The sequence below is a fragment of the Colossoma macropomum genome, unplaced genomic scaffold (genome assembly GCF_904425465.1).
Source record: "Colossoma macropomum unplaced genomic scaffold, Colossoma_macropomum, whole genome shotgun sequence".
NCBI lineage: Eukaryota > Metazoa > Chordata > Actinopteri > Characiformes > Serrasalmidae > Colossoma > Colossoma macropomum.
Window position 1 is genome coordinate 21,654,473 of NW_023494795.1, and position 24,780 is coordinate 21,679,252.

At 38.5% G+C, this 24,780-nt stretch overlaps 1 protein-coding gene across 4 annotated transcripts in view; it reads right to left on the minus strand.

Moving 5' to 3' along the window:
• Positions 1-24,780, minus strand: part of otofa (otoferlin a) — a 125,286-nt gene that overhangs the window by 21,881 nt on the left and 78,625 nt on the right. For 2 of the 4 annotated variants that reach the window (XM_036581840.1, XM_036581841.1), the window contains exons 9-34: positions 24,245-24,376; positions 20,110-20,172; positions 19,847-19,931; positions 17,458-17,617; positions 17,059-17,245; positions 16,678-16,864; positions 15,772-15,995; positions 14,266-14,374; positions 13,942-14,134; positions 13,249-13,369; positions 11,969-12,069; positions 11,596-11,686; positions 11,403-11,519; positions 11,159-11,311; positions 9,892-10,081; positions 9,303-9,427; positions 8,643-8,777; positions 6,793-6,954; positions 5,985-6,056; positions 5,420-5,539; positions 4,994-5,155; positions 4,351-4,513; positions 3,876-4,030; positions 2,766-2,795; positions 2,393-2,527; positions 1,558-1,633 (exon numbers count right to left, since the gene is read on the minus strand). In XM_036581840.1, coding sequence (XP_036437733.1) covers positions 1,558-1,633; positions 2,393-2,527; positions 2,766-2,795; positions 3,876-4,030; positions 4,351-4,513; positions 4,994-5,155; positions 5,420-5,539; positions 5,985-6,056; positions 6,793-6,954; positions 8,643-8,777; positions 9,303-9,427; positions 9,892-10,081; positions 11,159-11,311; positions 11,403-11,519; positions 11,596-11,686; positions 11,969-12,069; positions 13,249-13,369; positions 13,942-14,134; positions 14,266-14,374; positions 15,772-15,995; positions 16,678-16,864; positions 17,059-17,245; positions 17,458-17,617; positions 19,847-19,931; positions 20,110-20,172; positions 24,245-24,376 — 3,448 coding nt within the window. The remainder of the gene's footprint in view (positions 1-1,557; positions 1,634-2,392; positions 2,528-2,765; positions 2,796-3,875; positions 4,031-4,350; positions 4,514-4,993; positions 5,156-5,419; positions 5,540-5,984; positions 6,057-6,792; positions 6,955-8,642; positions 8,778-9,302; positions 9,428-9,891; positions 10,082-11,158; positions 11,312-11,402; positions 11,520-11,595; positions 11,687-11,968; positions 12,070-13,248; positions 13,370-13,941; positions 14,135-14,265; positions 14,375-15,771; positions 15,996-16,677; positions 16,865-17,058; positions 17,246-17,457; positions 17,618-19,846; positions 19,932-20,109; positions 20,173-24,244; positions 24,377-24,780) is intronic. The other 2 variants (XM_036581842.1, XM_036581844.1) reach the window with 1 other exon arrangement.

A 24,780-nucleotide genomic window follows, 5' to 3' on the forward strand; every position in this document is an offset into this window, starting at 1 on the left:
GATGCAGTTTTAAGCATTTTGGGGATGTATTAGTGGAAAAGATTTGGGTGATTATTGACTGCTAGTGTTTGTTAGCAACATAGCTCAAGTTTTAAACTAAAGAAGAAAAAATTTGCATACCGAACATGACTTGGTTGATCAACTACATCTGGCATAAGCGGAAAATTGTGTAAATTAGATTTATCACCAAACCATTTGTTTTAAATATAAAACCTGCAAACGTGTATCAGTGCAAGCACTTCAAAAAAGGTGTGACTGAAGTCTGGAGTTCAACCTTCATGGCAAGAAATACAGACATGAACATGGGGGGTACACTTTCATGTGATGACTACAAAAATGACGGATTGGATACAGAATGGATAACAGTACTCGTGTGGAATATGACAGTGTGCACATTGTTTCTTATACCATGATGCACCTTGGCTCAGTGTTAGTGTACTGTTTCAAAGTTGAGTCTGTTGTGACTTGGAGTGGCTAAGTGTGTGTTGCTATCTTGGATCATGATCTTGGTTTCTTGGGCCATCTAAGATGGATTTTCTTTTCCTTTTTTATTTTTACCCAGTTTTCTTCTTACCATCAGCTGCACTCTTACTGCACGATAGCTACAGTACTGTATGGTGAGGGCTGACACATGTAGCCAGCCGGCATGTTTCCATCCTTTCCCCTGAAGACTGATTTGATATTTATCATTTGATCTGTGATCTGTTGGCAGGTCCCTCCCTTCCTAATGCTTGCAACTATATACTTTAGATGTTAGTTTAATTGCCAGCTAATATATAGTAATTGCTGGATTATAAGCATTAAAGGGTAACTCCACCGATTTTTCAAATTTCTGCATATTTTAATGGTTGAGATGTAAACAAAGTTATTCAGCGTTTTGATGTGAAATGGTTCATTGTACAGAAGCTTACCGACTCAGATGTTTTTACAGTGGTGATAGGAACCAGGGATCACAATAATGACGACACAAATATAGCAATTTTATTTACTATCTAAAATGACCAGTGAACCTACATGTGTCTTCTGAGTTTTCATATGTAATGTTGTAAAATAGAAATCTGACATAAAAAGTATTCTTTGCGAGGTTGTTTGCTGTACAACACCCTGCATCCATTTAATTATGCAGAAAAAAACATTGAATCGTGTAAAAAATCTGTGTCCACTTTCAGATAATGACAAACCTGAATGGCTTGAGTGCTGACAAGTGCTGACATCACAACAAGGGTACAAGCAGATATTGTCACATGATATCTTTTCTTCAAAAAAAAGTAGTTAGCCTTTAATATACTAAGTTATTACAAACTAACAAATTAAGGATGCTCATTTGTATCAAATGTTTTGAAACACTAGATGGCCAAAACGTGTGACAGGCAGTGTTTGTGACTTAACAGATGATTAATCGATGAATCAACAGGGAAGGAGTCGCTAAAAGCCACCTTTCTCACTAATGAGATAAGCAGGGCCGACTGTGTTCTCATGGACTTTGAGTCGAGGATGGCTGTATCGCTGGGTCTGAGTGATGGGACAGAAGCAAAGCAGATGTGTTTCTGTCTTTACCTGCGTTCTCTGCTGCAATCTCCATATCCTCCCGCTCCTCCGCCTCAGCCCAGGCTGCTTCCTGGGCTCGCAGGGTCTACATGCAGGTAAAGAGAGTTAACACTTTGAACCTGAGCCAAAAAGTCTGCCTTTTCACTTAGTCTTTTAATAATGTGATGTCGCATTAGGTTCATATGTGAAGAACATGATCTAACTAGGCCAGAAAATCACAGATTTGTGCGTGTTGGGAGTTTTTATAAGGTGGATGGCATGGGGTGGATGGTACAGTGCTGGGGGGTGAAGGGTAAGCTGTGTAATTTTGTTATATATTGTTATTTACTGTGCTTACACTGTGTCTCTGTGGTGATGTTTTACCCAAAAGTGAGATGTTATGCGGATGATGATAATTAACTTCGGATTTTAGCTTAAATGTGTATACAAGGTCCATCCATGCCATTTTACCAAATATATTTTTAACTCTTTTACAAGCCATTTATTACACATTTCTATAACCTAAGAACAGCTCCATTAGTTTGCAATGAAGTCTCTGCAGTTACTATATAATAAGGCTTTAACAAGTTTAGATATTCATTACTTATTCATGTACTTTGAAGCAAGCATATATTTGTACAAATATAAATTTGTTTTGGTGACTATTTATTTCCAGTGTTTGTCGACACTGTTAGTCTTGCTATTTCAGTTCTAAACTAATCTTGGGCACCAAACATGTCTTCGTAAATCGCCTGCGGAAAATCACGTAAATTTGATTTTTTGCCAAACTATTCCTTGAAGCTACATTTTTATCCAGGGAAAAAGCATATAGGTTTTGAGAAATACTGACATAACAGTCTCTCACCTCCATCATTGTCTCTATTGAGGCAAAGTACTTGGACCACCAGTCCAGCATGCTCTCATCTGGCTCTTCTTCTTCCACCTCCTCTCCCTTCTTTTTCTTCTTCTTCTTTTTCTCCTTCTCTTTTTCATCCTCATTCTATTAAAGTGAGCAAAAATGATGTCATTGCTTCTCTTAAAGCTTTACACTCAGTAATTATGTAGAAGAACACAATAAAGGAGTGAAATGTGTACTGGGTACTACTCTTAAATACTTTTGAATTAAATTGATTACTTTAATACATGTGTCTTTTGGTAGAAGATGCTCATGTGGGAAGTTATAAAGATGTCACCCACTATACATAAAGCTTTTAATCTAAACTCATTGTGCAACTTACCACATCAATTTTAACAACTGCGTCAGAGGTCTACAGAGAAGAAGCCACATAAAACAGACATCAAATCAAAACAAACATTTATACACCAAAATGAGGATGAAATGAACACACAGAGAACCACATATAGGGAGAGTGGGGCACAATCTAACACTTTTTTTTTTTGATGAATAATTTTAAAAGTTTTTGAGCGAGAAGAATATTTTTATCATACAAGCAACCTACACGTCTCTGCTACAAATGAAAACATAAACTTTCTGTTCTAACTGCTTAGACAACTCTGCAGATGGTCTGAGCTAACTACAGAAGCTAAGCAGTTGGAGCGAAATCCTGGGGAGGCTAACCCCATAGGCATGGTTCATTGTGAGTTAGTTGTAACAGTTGCTGACAAGTCTGATAGTTTGAGGCAAATCACACTTCATTCAGTACATTTCCATGTTGTTTGAACCAAATGAGCTCTCTAACCTAAATACATACAAATACATTCATCAAAACATACAATTAATGAAACAGGCTATGTCAAAGAGTGGCACAGAAAATATAAAACTGAAATATATGTTATTTACATAATAACTATAGTATTTTTTAAATCAATTTGTGCACAGAAACTCCCAAAGAATGAACTCTTTTGAATTAACATGGGGAGGTATGCATTTCTCTCCTAGTTTATTTGGGGAGGCTTAATTGTAACAATGTGTTAAACTAACCCCGCCATGTGTAGGCTGCACTTTAGCCTGGCTAGCTTTCACTGTGAGTTGCTTACATGCTTTTAAATGGTGCTATGTTTGTGTAGGCACCAAGAAGGCAAATAAAATGTAAATATGAATTCTGTGCTTTATACTAACAACACAGTAATAAAAAAACACATATGATTTTTGTTTTCTGATCGCTATCAAAATGCACATATGTTGTTGCTCTGGGAATACGAGAAGATGCCCAAAACTATGTTCTACTTGAACCTGTTTAACTGCATAAATGTTACATTTTACCCTGTGTTAGGTTGAGCCCTGCTCTCCTCTACACCTTCAACTGTGACTAGCACATGCAAATGTACTCATGAAGTAGACTATCCTTACAGTTCTCTAATCTTAGAGCATGACCACAAAAACTCACAGCATCCAGTTTGACAACAGTCTCCATCTTCTTGATGTTGGGCTCAGAGTCCATATTGACCACGATGTCACCTGAGGAGTGAGAGATGGGGCGGGAGTAGGGACGGGAACGGGACGTCCCATTGGTGAGAGCCATGTAGCCATTGGCCAGTCTAGCTGGAGTGGGCAGGGTCATGTGGTTGAACATTCAATAGCCAGCAGAGAGCAGGACAGGACAGTGGCACCCACAGGTGAGAAAGAAGACAAAGTGGAACGGAAGAAAGAAAATTAGCCTGAAGAAAAAAAAATCTAACTTTTTTTCCAAAGCCAGTTCAGTCTTGCATGCTCTCTACAAGCAGTGCTACATTGTGCCAGATATATCTGAGTGAAATGGTGCATAAGAAGGTTCTGAAGGGTAAGAGAGCTTTCTAGGGAAACTTGAGGAGATTTAAGGGAAGGTCACAAGCAACATCATCAGTCAGAGATCAGGCAGTTACCTGTATGGGCCCAGTTGTTAGCTCGCTTGTCAGGGGGGGTGTAGATGAATTTACGTAGACTAGTCACAGCATGTGAGCCCACCAAGGTGTAGCGGCCAAACGCTCTGCAGTCCACCACTCGGATGTTCAGAGGAGGATGGAGCAACTCATTCTCTGGCAGGTCCTGCAACAAAACATGTTGTCTTAACATGGTGCTCACACAAAATATCCATAACTTTTACAGAGGTCAAAAGGTACTACTTTCATTTTGCTAAATGTAATCAAATAATTATAGAAGATTATTTCATTAGATTTACATTCTGTATTTACAGGTTTAAGTATGCAATTCTGACTTGTTCCATCTGGTTTGATGACAAGAATTTCTAAAAACATACAAAAAAATGAAAAGGCTGGTTTTCCTTTCCATAGAACAATATATTATGAAAGACAGTAAATTTCCATCAAAATCAAATCGTAACAAAATATCTCCTCTTCTACTTGTGAAAACAAATGTGGTATTGACTGAAGGGGTTTATAGTCTGCACTTCAAACAGAATTTCACAGCTTCCTACATTTAACTATAATTATACAGAAATTATAAATGACCATTGACACCATACTCTTGCTATTGCCGGCAATAACTGGCATAACAGACAGAACTCACCACTTCAAACCACTTCACCAGAGTGCTGAAGTTTGGATTTTTCTTGTAGTTCTGAATGAGGGCTGATTGGATTCCTTTGCCTGCACACTCAATGTCCACTCGAGGTCTGTCCACCTGCGCCAGGTTAATTCTCTTCAGATCCCTCAGGCCCCAGAACAAAACCTAGAGAGTGATAGAGTCGGTCATCCTCACACAGTCCTTGTAAAACAGTTAATCTACACAAATGCTGCACTAACAATGAGAGCAGCCATCATCATAAAGGAGTCATGTGATGGAAAACTGCAAATCATGGAAGAGACCATATATGGAAACTAAGCTGCAAAAACTACCAGTTTTAAATTCACTGTAGTTGTGTTGTCACACAGTGTAAGTGTACAATATGGTCACTTATATAGTGAATGACATTTGTTGTGGTGACTTCATCACCTCTATGCGGTATCTGCTGAGGACGGGCCGTATACCCAGAGGCACCGGTAGGATGGGTCCACGGTCAACATCAGATGGTCCATCAATTGGAGGGAGCTCTGTCCGTCCGGCTGGACCAATCTGTGGGTGGACGAGCATTCAGCAAAATAAACTAAATATTATGGCTTTAATATATTCAATAAGGAATAAACAACAGTGTATTCGTAGTACTATAATTATGACAAGACATTTTAAAGTCCCAAGGAACCTAAACCATTGTTTTCTTTTTCACTAAGTTAGTGCTCTTTAGGAATAACTTTCCAATGACCAATAAATGACCAACATATTTTGGCATATATATTTGGCACTGCATTTAATGGTTTAATATCACACTCAATTTTATTATCATAAAAACATTTTTAAAATGTTACACTGTGTTCCCTGGGACTTTAATACAATCTGCTTGTTTTGCTAATTATCTTCCATTCAAACCTCAAGGAATTTAGCACAAGACAGAGGCCAGAGGAAAGCAACAGTAAAGAGGATGGAGAACAAACTGCAGAGAAGTGATGCCTGAAAGAAGCACCTTAATTTGAGGGACAGCAAAGTCATGGACAGCAATAAGAGCCCTCCTGATCTCCTCATCATCATAAGGGATCTGCCAGGGGGCCAGTGAATGGGACACAGATGGGACAGAAGGTCATGGAAGAATGATGTGAAAGTGGAAGGAAAAGTAGGAAGAAAGACAGTTAATAAAGGAAGGAAAAGCTGTAATTATAAAAAGAAGTCAGCAACAGCTTGGGTAACTAATCTGAGTGTGAAATTGTGTGTGTGTGTGTGTGTGTGTGTGTGTGTGTGTGTGTGTGTGGTGTGTGTGTATGAGAGAAATCTTATTACTCCTTGATTTTGTTTCTGACATGACATGCGTTATTATAAGGGTGACATGTTACCTGAACTCTGAAACATAACATTGACACAACCATGCCATAAACATGTCAAGGCAGATGTTGTATTTTGCAATGACAGATTTTGTTCTGTAATATAACAGTGTTGCCATTACTGGTAATTGTTATGCCAGATGTCGTAATGTTTGATGGATAACTAAAATAAACAGCAAAGATTAGCATGTGACATGAGTTGTCAGGACATCAAACATTATAGCATCTGTCATGACAATTACCAGTAATGGTATGTCAAAGTTCTGCAGTAGGGTTCAAGTACAAAGTTGCCACTATGAGGTGCACTTTGGGCCCAGCAGTTCAAAGGACTACATCAAAGATAGCAAAAGCCATGTGCAAAAATGAAGATCTATCCAATATACAAAGCTGACTCATACATTCTGAGCAGGCGCTCAGTCCCTGTTTAAGATGTGAATGACTTGCAAGGTGCTATACCTGCAGGAGCTCAAAGGCAGCCAGCAGCTCTCCTGCAGGGCAGTTTCCTCTGTAGATCTGGTAGTATTCCAGCTGCGGTGGGAAGCGTGGCGGACCGTAATGCTCATCCACCATCTTGCTCAGCGGCTTCGCAAAAGTTCGACCGATGAACTCTGCTTTCCCCTGCACATTACACACATACACATATATAAAACAATGATGTGAAACCATTCACAAACACTAGGGGCCAGTATTGGCACACATGACACAAGCAATACCACATTTGTGTGTTACAATCATTGGGGATAAAAAAAAATTGTAGATTAGAGAGATCAAAATCCAGGTGCAGTAAGGAATGTAAATGTTGAAATGTTTCTTTATACATCAAGATTTTATTAAAGGTACGAAGAAAAAGTACACAGCTTTAACTGGACTTAATGCACCTAATGTAATACATGTGTAACGTGACAAACTGTTGAAGTGTAAACCCATTTAAATCAGTTTCATAACAGAATTTTGCAAAAACGTATCAAGAGGCACTTTCATGCACAGGGCCGAGGCACACAAACACTCATAAGCTTTGTTACTCATTTAATTTTGCAATATAACTCTCAACTCCCACGCTCACTACAGCACCAATACCATGGCTGCAGCTAAAATGACAGCTACAGCTAAAACTACAAGCAAAAGAAAAATAAACAGCATCACTAATCTCTAATTGCCGAGAACAAGGAAATGCAAGGGGGGTGGTGACCCAAAGGAAACATCTGGGTTCCCTGTAGCAGACTGGTTAGTAAGAGGCACTTTTAATGCATTCTGAAATTATGCATATACAGCACTTGCAGAAATCAGAGAATACCCTACATTTATTGAATTTTTGTAGTAAAAAACAAGCTATTCATTTTTCAGGATTAGGAAAAAACAGCATATATTTAGCCATACACTACACAGAAGAGTTTTGCTGTCAGTTTTTTCAAAGAAATCTTCAAGGATATTTTTCCACATCTTCAAAGTTCAGTCTTAGAAGTTGGTTGCATTTTCTGCTTCTCATGATCCAAGTGATCTCAAACACTTTGAGTGGTATTGAGGTCTGGACTCTGGGATGGACAGTCCAGCTTATTTGTTTGATTTGCAAATGCTCTTCTTTTTTGTCTATTTTCTTTTCTTAATAACGGCTTCGTGACAGTTACACATCCTTTCAGACTCATAGTGTTGAGTTGTGTTGAAGTGGAAGGATGGACAGAAACACCTGTGGATTTTTTCAGATCTGACGCAAAAGTGGTTTACCAGGTCTTGCACGGTTGTTAGGAGTCCCATTTTCCCTATATTTTTTAAATTAACTCCAGTTTTGGAAAATCATTTTATTTTTTTCACTTAATTTCCTTTATTATCCAAGCGGATTATCTTATATCTAATCCCCTCTGAAATATCTCCTGAAAAATGAATATCTTGTACTTAAAGGCTGTTTTGACTGGAAATGAAATAAATAATGGGTGGTCTCTGACTTTTGCACCTCTCTTTTTGGGTTCCAGCCCCAGCTCAGTCCACCTCTTGCATGCCTTGTAAAGTCTAACTGCCTTTAGCACAGCTACAGCAAGCTTTCACACTCTACTTAGCCAACATGTCATCCAGCACAGGGGCAGAGCCAGAGAGTCAAACAGGAACAAACATCTAGTCAGCACAATGGGACATATTTCTGTACAGTCTTATCAGAGCTACACCAGAGCACCTTATCAGTCTATTGCAGACTTGACAAATGGAAAACATGTTGAAAATACAGGACTATTTCTGGCAGTGGCAACATTAGGGATCCATTTATTGTCTTACAGTAACAGGATAATTATTAAGTCCTTATAAATACTGAATCTTACCACAGTGTCCTGGTCATAAATTTCTATGACAATGATTGGAGGGTCATCACGGAGTTCAGTCGCTTCACCGTAGAGCTCTACATTATCAAACACCAACAGCTGGTCCCATGTAGGACACAGAGTTTCACTGAGCACCTGAAACAGCCAAACACATCCACACATTAACTCAGACATTTCACACATTACAAAAAACTCTTTGGTTAATAGAACACACACACACACACCATCTAAACCACTTATCCCTCTGGGTCACGGGGGGGGGGCTGGAGCCTATCCCAGCTGTCACTGGACAGAAGGCAAGATACACCCTGGACAGGTCGCCAGTCCATCGCAGGGCAGACAGACATATACAGCCACACACACGATCACGCACACATTCACGCCTAGGGGCAATTTAGCGCATCCAATTAGTCTGACTGCATGTCTTTGGGCTGTTGGAGGAAACGGAGTACCCAGAGGAAACCCACACAGACACGGGGAGAACAGGCAAACTCCATACAGAAGGGACCCTGGTCGCCCGGCCGGGAATCAAACCCAGGCCTTTCTCGCTGTGAGGCGACAGTGCTACCCACTGCACCTCCGTGCCACCATTAATAGAATAGCACAGTATAATTTACATAGTTTAGCAGACATCAACTAATACATTCTTTGAAGACACACCTCTGTGACCTGGCTGTGTGTGGAAAAGAAGACCCTGGCAAAAGGATCAGAAAGGCCACTACTGTCAGCGGCAAACAGACTGCGAGCCTGGTACATGTGAGCCCTCAGCTGGAACACCTGCTTCACTAAAGAAAGAGACAGCAGCTCATGAAACCAGTACAAACATATCACAGAGTGACACAACATGTGCTATTGTGCTACTGTATGTTTATGTTCTCAAACATCCACAGCAGATAAACAGTATATAGTAAATAGTATACACAGCACACTAAAGAAGGCATGCCAAATCTGGTTTTGAGACAAATCATTAAAAGTGTAAAAGTAAGAGCATACTCACTGATACGATGAATTTAACATATTGGGGAATTTTTAAACATAAAATGTCACTTGTGAAAAAGTCCAGTATGTTAAACCCAGCAAATAAATAGAAATTATGCACTACAATTGCAGAAAAATGCCATATTTAAGTGTTTTATTCTCACCTAAAACATCAACACAACATGTTGCATAGGACTGTATATTTGTCCTTCTCACCCACATTTTGCTTATTTTAAAACAAGAGAGCAGAGCATGATCACATGGCACTTACTGTTATACACAAGGCTGATTGGAGGTACAGCCTGCAGGCCTGTGCCCTTTACTGCCTTATTCTCCTCAAAGCCACTGGGCAGACCACTCAGGAAGTCCTTCCTCTGTTTATTCAGGCCCAGCCACAGGTACATCTCCAGCTTAGCCTGGACTGTCCAGCCAGCCGGACCAAAGCCTTTCTTTCCAGGCAACTGCACATAAACATACAACAGTACAAGGCTCTTAATAATCATGTAGTCAGCTCAGTTAAATTTTCAGGTAAATGGTTCACTGAAAAATCAAATTTACAAAATCCCCTCCTTACCCCAAACCTAATCAGCTAAGACACATTTAAGTGACTTAAGTAACACTTTATTGCATTCATAAGGCTACACGACACTTATATAAGCCTTTTATAAAGCTGACATAAACCTTCAGTCATACAAACGTTTGAACAGCCCGGGTCAAATTGCTTGTTTTGTTGGTTTTCAAAGGGAAAATAAGTGAATACATCCTTTACAGAGAGCACACTTAAATGTGTTGTTTTTCTGCACATTTTAGTACACAAATTGTATGTATTTGCTGAGTTTAACATACTAGAAAAACAAACTTTTACACAGACCAAACATTTTGTGTTTTATTTTACTCCTGTATGTTAAATTCAGCGGGTAAATTGTGCTTTAAACGGTGCAGAGGTGTGTTCTACGTGGAGGATGTGTATTTACCCTTAACAAATTATCAAAACAACATCATTTGACATTTGGGTGCCAAAACTTTCGCAAAAGTACAGTATGCAGACTGTACTTATTGTACAGTCTGTACTGTAAGGTTTATTTCAACAGTGAAATGACTTCAAAATGAAGAAAAGCAGCCTTTGTGACAATGTTGATGATTCTGTAGCTTCTATAAAAGTTTATTTAGGTTTATGTCAGCTGTCAAGAAGGGCTTAAGTAAGTGGCCTGTAGCCCTACGAATGCTGCCCTTCAGTAAAGTGTTACCATGACTTATATGTCATTACTTTTTAGCTACATTAGATTCATAGTTCCATTTAAAAGCTACAAAAGCAAACTTTGGACAGTAAATAAGTCTTGGCCGGTTTACTACATTTAGAGATAAGGGGGAAACTGTGTAAATTTGATTTTTCAGTGACCCGTTCCTGTAGGCTCAATAAATGTTATTAATGCGCTATTACCTCCTAGAAAAAGTAAGTGAAATAGAATAGAATAAAGAGCACAAAAGAATATACATTACCACGGAAAGCGTATACAGGGACACATAGAGGGACTTACCCGGAGGAAGACAGCTTTGACCTTCCCACAGTCTTTACCCCTCTCCTCATCTACTATAGAGTAGAGGATGTCTTTGGTAGGAATGCGTGCGTAGGCTATACGTTTATTGTTACTCATCATCCATATGAACACGTCTGGAATGCTGTGCTGTGGCTGAACGATATAAAGTTGTCATATAGTCAAAAAACAATATTCTCATAGAACTACAGAGTGATGTTCTTACACATTTAAAGTGCTAACTAACCTCTTCAGCCAGGAAACGGAGCCTATGCAGGAAGTTCAGAGCCAGTTTGAGTTTGTCCCTCACAGTGTTTCTCTTCACTTGAGAGCGGATTGTCTTGGCCTGCTGGCCCATGCTCTCCTACCAAACAAATACATCAGCTAAGATAATGTCTAGCAATGACAGTGTCTACAGGTTGTGAAATATGATGCCATACCATCTCTCTCATGCAGGACTTCAGCCTTTCCTGATCTAATTTAGTTCTTCCTGCCAGGTTCTGATCTTTGTTGGCCAGAGTGACAAATCGACTGTCAGGATAAAAAATCATTGAAAATGAGAAGACACTTTGACACTTTGATGTCATAACTGGGCACAGTTTGGCCACAGAAGCTTTTGCTGACTCATTTTTCTATTAACTGCGTGTTAAAAAGTGCACTGGCAAAAAATCGTGTGGAGTAAATTCACTGTTTTCTTCTAATTAAACTCATTCTCAAACCACTGGGCTGTTAAAAACTCCTCCAGGGGCTTTTGTGATAGGCCTTTTTAGAACTATATTAGCATCACAGAAGGTTTTAGACTTGCTCACACACCTGCAACCAGTGCTCAGCTCCTCCAGAACACCCCTCAGCCTGCGTTCAGGAAAAGCCTTCTCCGTCTTTATGATCTCCTGAACATCATTTAGACCCTCTTCCTGTCAAGCACAGAAGAAAAAGCCATCTATTCTAACTCAAACAAAGTTTTTTTGGTGATACTTTACTTGAACCCTGCTACATAACATGTCATAAACACATCAAGGCAGATGTCATATAGTCAGTGTTCATAAGTCAGAGATCACTTTTTTGTTTGTTCGATTAGCTGCCAGAATGGCTAATAGGTACAAGTTCTTCATTTTTCAGTGTAAAAAAAACACTTTCTTAACTCCTCCATCCATCCAATCTTAAAATCAATGAGTTACAATTGTGTCCTCCCAACAAAGGTTGTTCCCAAAGCTCTCACTGACATTATGTTCCCCTTCAAAGAGACTAACACTGGGGCAACCAACTAAACACACTGTTAGCTGCCTTCAAATTTCTTTATTTTCTTTACCTAAAAATTATTAAAGGAGATATTTCTGAAGAGATTAGATATAAGATAATCCACTTGCATTAGGAAAAAGGAAAATTACAGGAAAATAAGTGAAAAAACAAAGGCTTCCAAAACTCTAGTCAAAACAAAAATTTAAAAGATATGGAGAAAATAGGACTCCCAACAAAAGTGCATGACCTAGTAGACCATTATAAACTGTTCCCATCAGATAAACAGCACTTAAGCTTTCATCTTTAAGAGGAAGAAGAAAATTAAGCCCCACTCTCACTTTAGATCTGAAAAAATCCACAGGTGTTTCTGTCCATCTTTCCACAGTGAGAAGAAAAATGAATAGCTTGTACTTAGCCACTTTGACTGGAAACTAAATAAATGAAAGTGTGGTCTCTGATGTTAACACACTATTGTATGCCAGCATGATTCGTCACAACATATTTTGTTCAGTAATCTAACAGCGTCATGCTACCATTACTGTAAATTGTCATGACAGATTGTCATCATGTTTGATTTCATGACAGCTGATGTCACATGCTACTTTTGGCTGTATACTCTAGTTAGCCATCATGGCATCAAACATTATGGCATCGGTCATGACAGTTAACACTAATGGTAACATGACTTTATTAAATTATTGGACAAAATCTGTTGTCATGATAAGTCATGACATAATACGGCATCTGCCATGACATGTTTATGTGAATGTGAAAACTTTCTAAAGTGAGTAAAGTGTTACAGCTTTTTCAATAATTTATTCCACTTCTAAGAAATTTGAGTCAAATTGTCTAACCAGTTTATCTGCAATCTTGTCCATGATGTTTGAGTTGTAGAGGCGTCTCCTCTGATCCTGCCACCAGCTCTTAATGTAGATGCACGGCTTCTTTTCAAAATACGGCAAGTGAAAGTAGTTCCTGAAAAAGTAGAAATGCGGAGAACCTGAAAATAGAACCTGAAAATAGCTACACCAATAAATGATTAAGAAAATCAATGAAACTGTCCTGCTTACAATAAAAACAACAGCTCTAAAAAGAGAAGTAAAATGAAGAAGAAAGAAAAAATAAGACTGAAACACATTACTGGTCAGGGCAAAATGTCTTTCATTTGAATTAAAAGATAAAAAACATGCTCTGTCTACAACTGCCATCAATCTTTATTTTGTGATCTGTTCATTATTAGATAAAATGGAGTTTCCATTTCAATCTATCAGCTGTGCACCTTTTATTTAAAGCTGAATCGAACACCACCATATTATATAGTTATGTGCTGACACAGCAATGCCACAGAAAAAACACTTTTGGTTCCCTAAAGAATCCTTCAGGGAATGTTTGGGTTCTAAAACAAACAAATATTTTTCTAAGAACTACATATTCATGCCTAGAACTATTCAAAAACCTTTATTTTTAAGCATGTAGTTTCATTGTATTTACTAAATAAAAAGCATAAGATTCAACCTCTGAGCGGTGAACTTCCTGTAGGCTCTGACCTGTCAGTGATCACAGGTTTCATTGGAGGGCTTGTGGACACTGATACTAGATCCCCATCATCCTCGGCCTCTTCATCACTGGAGTTCTGGATCAACTCAGACTCCTCTTCATCACTCTCCCCTATGCCATCCTTCTTCTTCTTCCTCCCTGCTACAGGCTTACTCACTCCATCTATCTGGTTACCATAGTTGCCTGAAAAAAGGAGAGGCATCATTGGAAAGGTTATTCAGGCCACGAGTGGTTGAACTGTTTATTTTGGTCATTTAAAAAGAGTGCTGTGGTGGACGTATTCAGCAATGTGAATAATTTTCTTGAATACACACCAATGGTGACTTCAAAGTTGATTGGTTTATCTCCAATCTTCCTGTCAATCATAGTAGCCTCTAGGAACGATCCGAAGAGGAAAAACTCCTCCACTTTTCCAGTTGCACTCTGAATTGGAGAACACAAAGAGAGTAAGCAGACCCTTAAATAGGGTTCCTACAAGGTTCTCAGTTGAACAGTGTGTTTCATACATATATATATATATATATATATATATATATATATATATATATATATATATATGTATGAAACACATCCCGCATATCCCGCATATCTCTCTAAAACTCCAGACTTCTGTTTTTTAACCTTGGATTCTATCTGTTCAAGTTTGTTTCAAACAGTCATTAGTCATTCTAAACCACCCTTGTAGACGCTGAGAGACTTCTCACCCCGAGCTGAATCTGAATGAAATTACTGGCTGAGACAACAAAAGCACAGCCCTATAGTAAAAGTCTTGAGGGAACTGCTCTGGAACAAAGCTCTGCTTTCTCTGATCATTTTCTCAAATTCCCAACTGCTCGTCCCTATAGTTCTTATCTGTCTCTCTTTCACCACTTCACTCTGGGAGTTTGGTTCTACTATATTAAATTTGAAATGTCAACAACATAATTTGCTCAGTGTAAAAGTGTGCTGAATTTTGCATCCTCAGGACCTTAACTGAATCAATTAAAATCACATACTACTAACTCAATCAGGATCAAACAGGTCGCTGAATTAAGTTAAAATAGGATAAATTGAGCAAACTGTAGCAAAAGTCAACTATGTGGGAAGAGTGGCTGGTTATTATGAGACTGCTCACTCCTTATAAAGTGTACATCAATAGAAGAAACCTTGACTGTAAATTTTAACTGATAGCCTCTGCACAGACATGCCTAGAGAACCTGTTGAACAACCAGTACCGACCTCTGGCAATAAGATCAATATTTAAGACCTCATAAGCTCCATGAAACCCAGAGGCAATGAGATTTAGCACTGTCCACAGTGATTAGTTTCTTTGATAAGTGATTCTAAGCCTGAGAACATAATACTCACAACAGAGATTTCCCTATTGGCCTGTTAACAACTGCTAAACGGCAGACATCAGCTATAAGCTCTGTACTTTATAGATTAAAAACCAACCAATACTATGTATTTAAGCTGGTTTGGTAAGCAAGATTCATCGAAATGAGCTTCTGAAGTAAGAATTCAACCAGACACAAAATTTGAATATTTTATTAAAATTAATTCCATTATTTTGCTAAATGCTTGGCAAATCTACCAAAACAATGATCAACCATTTGCACTGAGTTTACTAATGTTAAATGCTCTTCGTCAGGTAACTAAACATATACACTGATGAGTCGAAATTAAAATAATATAATAACATTGTACTGTTGTAGAAAGTGAACTACACTTCGGAAAAGGTAAAAAAAAACTGAAGTAAGTCACTTTTACGAAGCATTTTAATTTCCATGTGATTGACAACATTTCCTTTCACAAGCTACCCACAATAATTGACGTCTTACCTCTGAAATATTAGAGACTGGCTCCACCTGCACCTCAGTGGAGCTCACTATTTCAGAAGAGGTAGTGTCCAAGATCTCCACGGCAACACTAATGAGGAGGCGGGCCCTGAAGGACACACCCTCTCCCAGTCCGTCGTTCAGGTCCTGGTGTTCGTCCATCAGGGTGTAGTTACGTGTGGAGCCGTACATGTTTACCCAGGCTGGTCCCAGAGTAGGTAAGAACCCTGAGTGCAGAGCAGGTAAGATATTTAGGGCTGTGAAGATGTGAGTTTACATGCCAGTTATTAGAGATGAGTAAAGTTTCACCCAAATGAGCTCTACAGTGGGTGTGTCCAATTGTTGTGGGTGTGTCTTTTAGTTACAGTTGCTCAGTTATACTTACTTAAGACAAAAAGTCATAGAATTTAACTTCTGAGTACCAGGGTTATTATAGTTAACTCCTAAAATGGCCAAAGTTTTATTACACACTTCTATAACCTAACAATAGTTCAACCAGTTTGCATGTAGTTGCTGAATAATAAGCCTTAGTATGTAATAAGCCTGGAATTTTATGGGCTTCAGTAAAACTATTACTAAAATGAAAACTAGAAATGAAAAAAAACATGCTTGTTAACTGTAATAAAAATAAAACCAACAGTTTTGGTTTTTAGTTGCTGAATGTACTAAGAAGTTTCACTTGGATCTCTACACGAAATTCAACATAAGCAGAGTTTTGGACCTCATAATCTTTTATGCTTACTCAAGTTCTTTCACTTCTTCTTGAGTCATTATTTCAATGAGGTAACAATGCTTTTGCTTAAGTATGGATTTAGGCTACTCTACCCACCTTTAAAGAAGCCTAACAAACATTTCCGTATCTTCTTCACAAATTGGTTTCACATTGGAAAAGACTTTGCCTTTTTGTACCTTTGTCTCCATCATTTGAAATCTTTCGTAGGTCAATGAAATGAGTTCCTATGGCGACGTCATTGACCTTGTCAGAATCTCGGATTTGAACTTTCACGCGTTTACAGAGGGGCGGGAACATCTCAGTGAAGATGATCTGCTCGTTCCAAATGGGCTCATAGCTGCTCTTCTGAACTGATGTCTTCCCCTGTTTACACAAGAGGAGGTTAGCAGATTAATGGAAAAGGGAAATTACTGTGAGGCAATTAGCAACCACACCAAGGCAGTGTAATGCATGGTGAAAGGGGCGTCAGGGGTAATTAGCATGGAGCACACTAGCAAATTAGCTGCATGGAAGCTATTGAAGTACACACTGAGCATCGCTGTACTGAGTTGTCTTACTTTCTGGCCTGCAAACTGCACTTGAACATAAGGGTCCACTAGGTCCCTGTTCTCCCCAATGAAAGCCTTCTTCACGTTGGCCATGATGCTGGTGTTCATTTTAGGGAGGCCTTCCGCTCGATAGATCCTCACATAGAAGCGGGCCCACTGCCTCTCTGACGGGATACCCTCAGGCAACAGAAGATTGCTGAGGGCATCAAAAGAGATGAAATAGAGATGAAAGCCATGTCTTTTTACTTGAGCATTATGCAATATAATAATTATGGTAATATTCAGCTTATTTAATGCAAAACTGATTATGCTGAAGTTATGTAAGACTGAGTAACATCCTTCACTGAGGTAGAGGCTTATGTAATATCTGATATAAGAAACAGTAACATTTAGAGCTCTGCTTTTTACCCTTCTATGTCATCTTCATCTGTCTCACTGGCTTTGTGTGGAGTCTTGATGTTGTCACCTTTCCCCACCACTGCTATGTCACATTTTATGTAGCCTTTGCACCCTGCTGTGATGTCATCAGGGTCAGACAGCATGGCCCATTTGTGGTAAAACTGATGCTCTGTAACAAAAAGCCACAGCAATAGATCAATTAAATCAAACAATTTGTTGAAATCTTAGACATTTAGATTTATTCCTGTGGTTTTGCTATGAATTTAATTTACATTACTTAATTTATACAAAATTACATAGTCTATTGTGTAATAAATTACATTACATTCAATTTACATTCTGTATTGATTGATTTAAGTCTGAACTTCTGATTTTCTGTTTATTTTATGTCAAAACATGATGAAACATTGTAAAAGTTAATGTTTTTCAATCTGCAAAACAAACCACATACTTTTCAGCAAATTCAAATCACAACGACACATCTCTTCTATCTACAAACACAAATGTAAAATTAATGAAATTTCTGCAATTTTAAAGGGAATTCCATAGATTTTCTTTATTTTATATTATTTGCTTTATTATGCAGAATGTTTGCATATTAAAGCAGTTAATATGTAAACTAAGCCATTCTGAGTTGTTTGATGTCAAATGTCCCATTTTAGAGAAACTCAGTGTCAGAATAGTGGTCGTGATAGAAACCAGACATGAAAGTTATTACATTAAAAGGTTATGAATGCACTGTCTGATGTCTGAGACATTGTTTTTGATATCACGTTTTGGCCTAAAACATATTTTAAAGACCATTCATGACGGAGGGGAACATTCAAGCTGTTCTAAGGCAAAATAATCCCCAAAGCAAACTTATTTTTTTCAGATTTACCACCGTTTTACCATCAATAACATTACATATAAAAACAAGATGTGTCGCTTCACTGGTCATTTTGGATTGTAAATAAAATGATTATATTTGCATTGTAGACATTGCACCAGTTCCAATCATCCCTTCTTTAATGAAATCCAAGTTAGTAAATTGGGTTGGGTAAATTGACTATTGGGATTCAATTTCACCAGCCACACCCAGGAATGATTACTACCAGACCTGTTGAATCTTAACATCACTTAAATAGAACCTGTCTGGCAATGTAAAGCAGGCTAGAAGGAGAAAAAATAGATAAATTTAAAAGAGATTTAAATATATATGTGAAACAAAGTCATTGAAATCTACCAGCCTGGAAAGGGTTACAAAGGCTAAGGCTCTGGGACTCCAGCGAAACCAAATAATGGAGAAAACTTGGAATAGTGGTGAACCTTCCCAGGAGTGGACGGCCTACCAAAATTTCACCAAGAGTGCATAGACAACTTATCCAGGAGGTCACAAAAAAACCCAGACCAACATCTAAAGAAATGCAGGCCTCAATTAAGGTCAATGCACATGATTCCACAAGAAGAAAGACACTGGGCAAAAATGGCATCCATGGGAGAGATGAGATGCAAAGCGCAAACCACTGCTGACCAAAAACAGCACAAAGGCTCATCTCACATTTGCCAAAAAAATATCTAAATGACCCCCAAGACTTTTGGGACAATATTCTGTGGACTGATTCAAAGGTAAAACTTTATGGAAGATAGATGGGTCCTGTTACATATGGCATAAAGCTACCACATTCCACCATAAGAACATCATACAAACATGGTGGCGGTAGTGTGATGGTCTGGAGCTTCTTTGCTTCTGTAGGACTTGAACTTGTCATAATTGATAGAACCATGAATTCTGCTCTCAATAAGAAAATCCTAAAGGAGAATGTCTGCTATCAGTTGTGACTCTGAAAGTCCACCTCTGAATGGCTCAAAAGAAACTAAATTAAGGATTTGGAATGGCCAAGTCAAAGTCCTGAACCCTACTGAGATGCTGTGGCAACCTTACTAGGCAGCTCATGCTCAAAAACCGTCCAATGTAGCCAAATTAAAACAATTCTGCAAAGAATAGTGGGCCAGTGATGCAAAAGACTCATTACAAGTTATTGCAAACATTTCATTGCAGTTGCTACTGCCAAGGGTGGCACAAACTGTTATTGGGTTTAGGGGGGTAACTACTTTTTCACATGGGTGTAATAGATTTTGAATAAATCTTTATCTTCAATAAATGTAATGATCATTTAATTTTGTGTTTACTTGTGTTGTCTTAATCTTATATTAAAATAAGTTGGATGATCTGAAACATTTAAATGTGACAAATTAGCAAAAAAAGAAGAAATCAGTTGGGGGCAAATACTTTTTCACAGCATTGCACATGCCATGGGGCCCCAATGAGGGTTAACAGTTTATTGTTTTATTTAGCAGAACAAGAGTAACTACCTATACAGTAATTCTGGTCATTATCATTCCAATGATCACTTACCAGGTTGTGAGTAGACTGTTCCTACATCTAGTTTAAAGTTGCCAACCAGTGTTCCACTCCGCAGAAGATTTTTAGAATGAATTACCTGCAAGACAAACACATCACAACTGGAGAGCTGCAACTGAACAAACATAACATGCAATGTTTATATTTAGATGTTTACATGCTGACATAACGATTCTGAAAGCACTGTTAAGTGGGAGTGTTTGAGAGCTCTTTACTCATGTCATGTTTTTATAATAAAAGAAACAGGGTGTACTCACTGACAGCTTCAGGATCTTGTCAAACATGACATCTGGCGGAACATGGAAGTCAAAGACAAAGTACTAGGAGAGGGATGAAAATACAGCATGTTACTGACTGAGCAGCAGTATGAAATGAAACAAGGCATCTTTATCTAACAATCAATGATCATTTAAAAGGCAACACAAGAATAAAGTTATTGATAAATTAACAATGCTAACTTCCCACGAGCACACTGAACATTTAGCTACTGTGTATGAAGTCAAGGACATAGCCTTGACCTTTCCATAGACAAACAATGGTCATACTGAGGAGCTCAATGACTTTACGTGAGGCACCGTCATAGGATGCCACCTTAGCCACAAGTCAGTTTGTGAAATTTCTGCCCTGCTTGATCCATTCTGGTCAACTGTAAGTGCTACTGTTGAGAAACAAAGGCTTTAGGAGAAACAACAGCTCAGCCACAAAGCAGTACACCACACAAACTCACAGAGCAAGGCTAGCGAGCGCTGTAGCACGTAGTGTGTAAAAAACACCTAATCTCTGTTGCATCACTCAGTATAGAGTTTTAAACTGACTCTGGAAGCAACATCAGCACAAGAACTGTGCATTGAGCTTCACGAAATGGGTTTCCCAAAACCGAGCAGATCCACACAAGATCACTGGACTTTGGAGCAGTAGAAATGTGTTCTTTGGTGTGATGAAACACGCTTTACTATCTGGTAGTCTGACGGACAAATCTGGGTTTGGTGGATGCCAGGAGAACGCTACCTACCAGAATGCATAGAGCCAACAGTAAAGTTTGGTGGAGGAGGGATAATTGTTTGGGGCTGTTTTTCAGGGTTTAGGCCTGAAAATCTAAAAAAGGGTAATGTTAATGTTACAGCGTACAAAGACATTTTAGACAATTATATGCTTCCAAGTTTGTGCCAACAGATTGGGGAAGGCCCTGTCCTGTTCCAGCATGACTGTGCCCCAGTGCACAAAGCGAGCTCCATAAAGATACCGTTTGATCTCGTCCTACATCAGGGCTTAACCTCGCAGGGCTCTTTTGACTGAATGGGCCCAAACAGCACAGACACACTCCAAAATCTTGTGGAAAGCCTTCCCAGAACAGTGGAGGCATGTGGCAGTAGTCCGACCTACGGCAACAACGGCGACTGCGAGAGAAGGTGGGAAGGCGGTGCTCGAGCCTCACAAGGTAAGAGCCGCGAGTGACAGCGGAAGGAGAACAACAGCCACGAGAGGAACAAAGGCAGTGCACAAGTACCGAACTCCGCCTCCTGGGCCTCGCCTTCTTGCCTCTCGTGGCTGTCATCTTCCTCCCGTCCTTTCTTGCAGCCATCATCGGTGCCCGTGGGTCAGGTGACTGCCACAAGGCTGTTGTAGTTGCATATTAACGCCTATAGTTTTGGAACAGGATGTACAACAAGCTCATATATGTCTGATGGTCAGCTGTAAACATTATTTTGGCTATATCCAAAGCATGTTCTTAAGATGCTTGAATACAATTAAACAGTGTCAGTTAAAGACAAATGCTGGCAATATAATCAAACTGTGTTTTTCCTAAAACATTAACTAAAAGTAAAGCTTCCATTTCCAATGATTCTCCTAATTGCCAGCCTGTAGGACAGCTGGAGTTTAGAAAGTAAGAAGGACAAGCAAATGAAAGGAGTCAATCCTGAATCCCATCAGGGAAAACTGAGGCTGGCACTTAACTTTCAGTGATAGGGCTTTCTCCATTTTTAATGTCGCTGAGGCTGAACGACAGAGCTATCCTAGGGAGCCGTTTGTGGAGCTAATTTTTATTCTAGATCTTCTTCAGGACAACATAATTAAGTCAAAGTATGAGTGCTGTCAGCACAGGAAGTACAGAGATCTCTCCAGTGCCTAATTTGGAGCATTGCAAGGCACATTAAACAAGAAACACAGTTTAAAGGAACTTTGTCTATAATACAACAGGACAGAATGTCTTATTTTTAAATTGAACAACACTATGCATTATATTAAACTGACTAAAACAAGTTCATATAGTCCTGCAATACACAATGATCTTAAAGGCTTAGTATCAACAAGTGACTGAATGCTGTGGCCAGCCACTTTAGACAACCGTCTTGTGCCGAGTTGTGACTCTCCTGTTTAAGTTACACAGTATCCTAAACCCCATCAATAAGTCTGTGCTTTGACTGGGTCTTAATGAACACCTGGATGCAGTTTAAATTGGTTGAGAGACGTTTTAGGAATACATTCATAAAAAGGATTTGGGTGACTATTGAACTACAGTGTTTGCTTACAAAAAAGTTGACATTTCCATCTCTAATTTCATTTTTGTTGCAACTTATGTATCTTTGGCTTCTTGGACTTCCCTATGACCTACCGATAAGGACATTATTATTATTATTATTATTATTATTATTATTATTATTAATCTAACTATACCTCTCCACCATGCTGTTTATGTGTGTTAGTATTTGATATAAGAAGTATGTGAGGTTTATCTTACTGTTCAAATTAAATTTATGCATAAATGCACTATTTTTTTAAAATAAAAAATCTCCATAGACAAACTTTGGCAGCAGAACCAGTCAGTGTCATAGGACACCACCTTTGCACTGTCATAGGACGCCACCTTTGAAATTGGAAAAAGGTGAAATTTCTGTCCTGCACTGTAAAAAGTGTCTCGTCAGATCTACCTAAAAAAATGACTTTATGTGGTAACAAGCAAATTAACTGGTTTTATTCACCTTAAAAAACGCTTTGAAAGAACGATTCTTTCAATCAATGTTGTTTTTTAAATTGAATCAAACTAGTTCAATTACTTGTTACCATATGAAGTCATTTGTTTAGGTAGATCTGATGAGACACTTTTTACAGTGTTATAGATCAACTCTAAGTGCTATTATTGCAAAATGGAAGCGCCTAGAAGCAAAAACTCTAAAATCTAAAGTTTTGCAATATTTCATGTACTGATAAACAATTTTTCTGCCAAGGTTGAGAGGAAAATGTTTTGACAACATTCCTCAAATATTACAGACAATTTCTGTTTCCATGGTCTATACTGGCAAACTATTTGAACCATTAAACAGTTTTTGCAAAAATTCCTTTGCATAGCTTCCAAGTTAAAACACACTTATAATACAAGTCATGTGGTTGAAAAATGCTGTACTGCTTTAAATAATTGTCCACTGAAAGGCTTTTTGGTGAACCAAAGACAGTTCTTCTATGCAATCCCTCCAAAGAACCCCTTCGCCACATTTATTTTTGAAAATGTAGTAATGTCTTTAGGCAATGATTAAATTTATATGAATTATCATTTATATGATTACTATATAATACTGTTAAAAATGAGAGATCCAATAACTCAGAATTATATAGTAACTGATTACACTGCTTTTCTTAAGTTAACTTGGGGACAAAAGAGTTCACCCAACTGAAAGTTCTTAGTTGAGTCAAAAGTTCTCTTAATTTTTTAGTTCTGCATCTCAACTAGGTAAATAAAATATCTTTGTTTTTTTAAAGGATTCTTTCCATCTTACAATCCTACTAGACATTATTTCCCCTTGGGTAAAAACTTATAGATGGCTATGACATTGCTGAGGTTCAAACTCAAATCTCCGGTTGGGGGTTTTGGCCCCCGTTGCACCACTCAGGAACACATGAAGCAACTCAGATTTTGTGTCCATAAATGTTTAATACACTGTAGAAAATATGTGCTGTTTTAACCTTGAAGAGTGGGGTCATTTCACATGGTTCAACTGTCTAACATTTCATCCAAACATCAGGAGATCGTAAGTTTGAATCCCAGCAATACCACAGCTGTCCATGTCCTAAGAGGAAACAATGCCAGATGGGACTGTGTGATCAAAGGAGTGCCAGTTAGTTGAAACTGAGTAAGAAATGCAGATTCTATCTTGTTCATCTTATTGAGTTGCAGACCTACAAACAGTAGCTGACAGAATTCTTGACTTAACTGAGAAGTTTGAGCTGGGTAAACTCTGATGCCCTCAGGTTGAGTCAACCCAAGAAAAGCCACATAATCAGTTACTATATGATTTAAGTTGAGCAGTCCTGTCATTTTTTACAGTATGAGGATTTTCATTGTCGAAAAGATGCTCTATTGACGCTGCCATTGAAAGCATAGTACTGATTGCTCACCTCATTGTAGTAAGGACAGTTTGTTGATTCTTTCATGGACGTGTACTTCTTCTCTTCTCCGATCTCAACACACACCACAGGATCCATGTTCAAGCCCACCAGTTGGCGAGCCTCAATCACTGTGACACTAATCTGCAAGGCAAATCACATATTTAATAACTGGAATTATTAAAACTTCCCACAACTGTGGACAGAACCCATTTTGATCAACTGAACAAGCTGATAATTGGATGTGTTACGCATTCATTATTAATTCAATCGCTCCCTTAAATATTCTGTCTGATGATAGTGTAGAACAAACACATCATGTGTCTAATTATTTATGATCTAGCTCTGTAGGTTTAGCTGCTTTATGTATAAGCGGTCGCTAAATAGCAAATGAACAACAGAACAGATTTTAGAAGGAAATAGCAGGCAAAAGGGAAAGACTCTGGATGATTGATGTCAGTATATAAAATTACACTATTAACTGGGCCATTGACTGGGAAACTTCATTCATTCTTTCCGCTTCTCTTTCATGCTATTACTCTCTCATT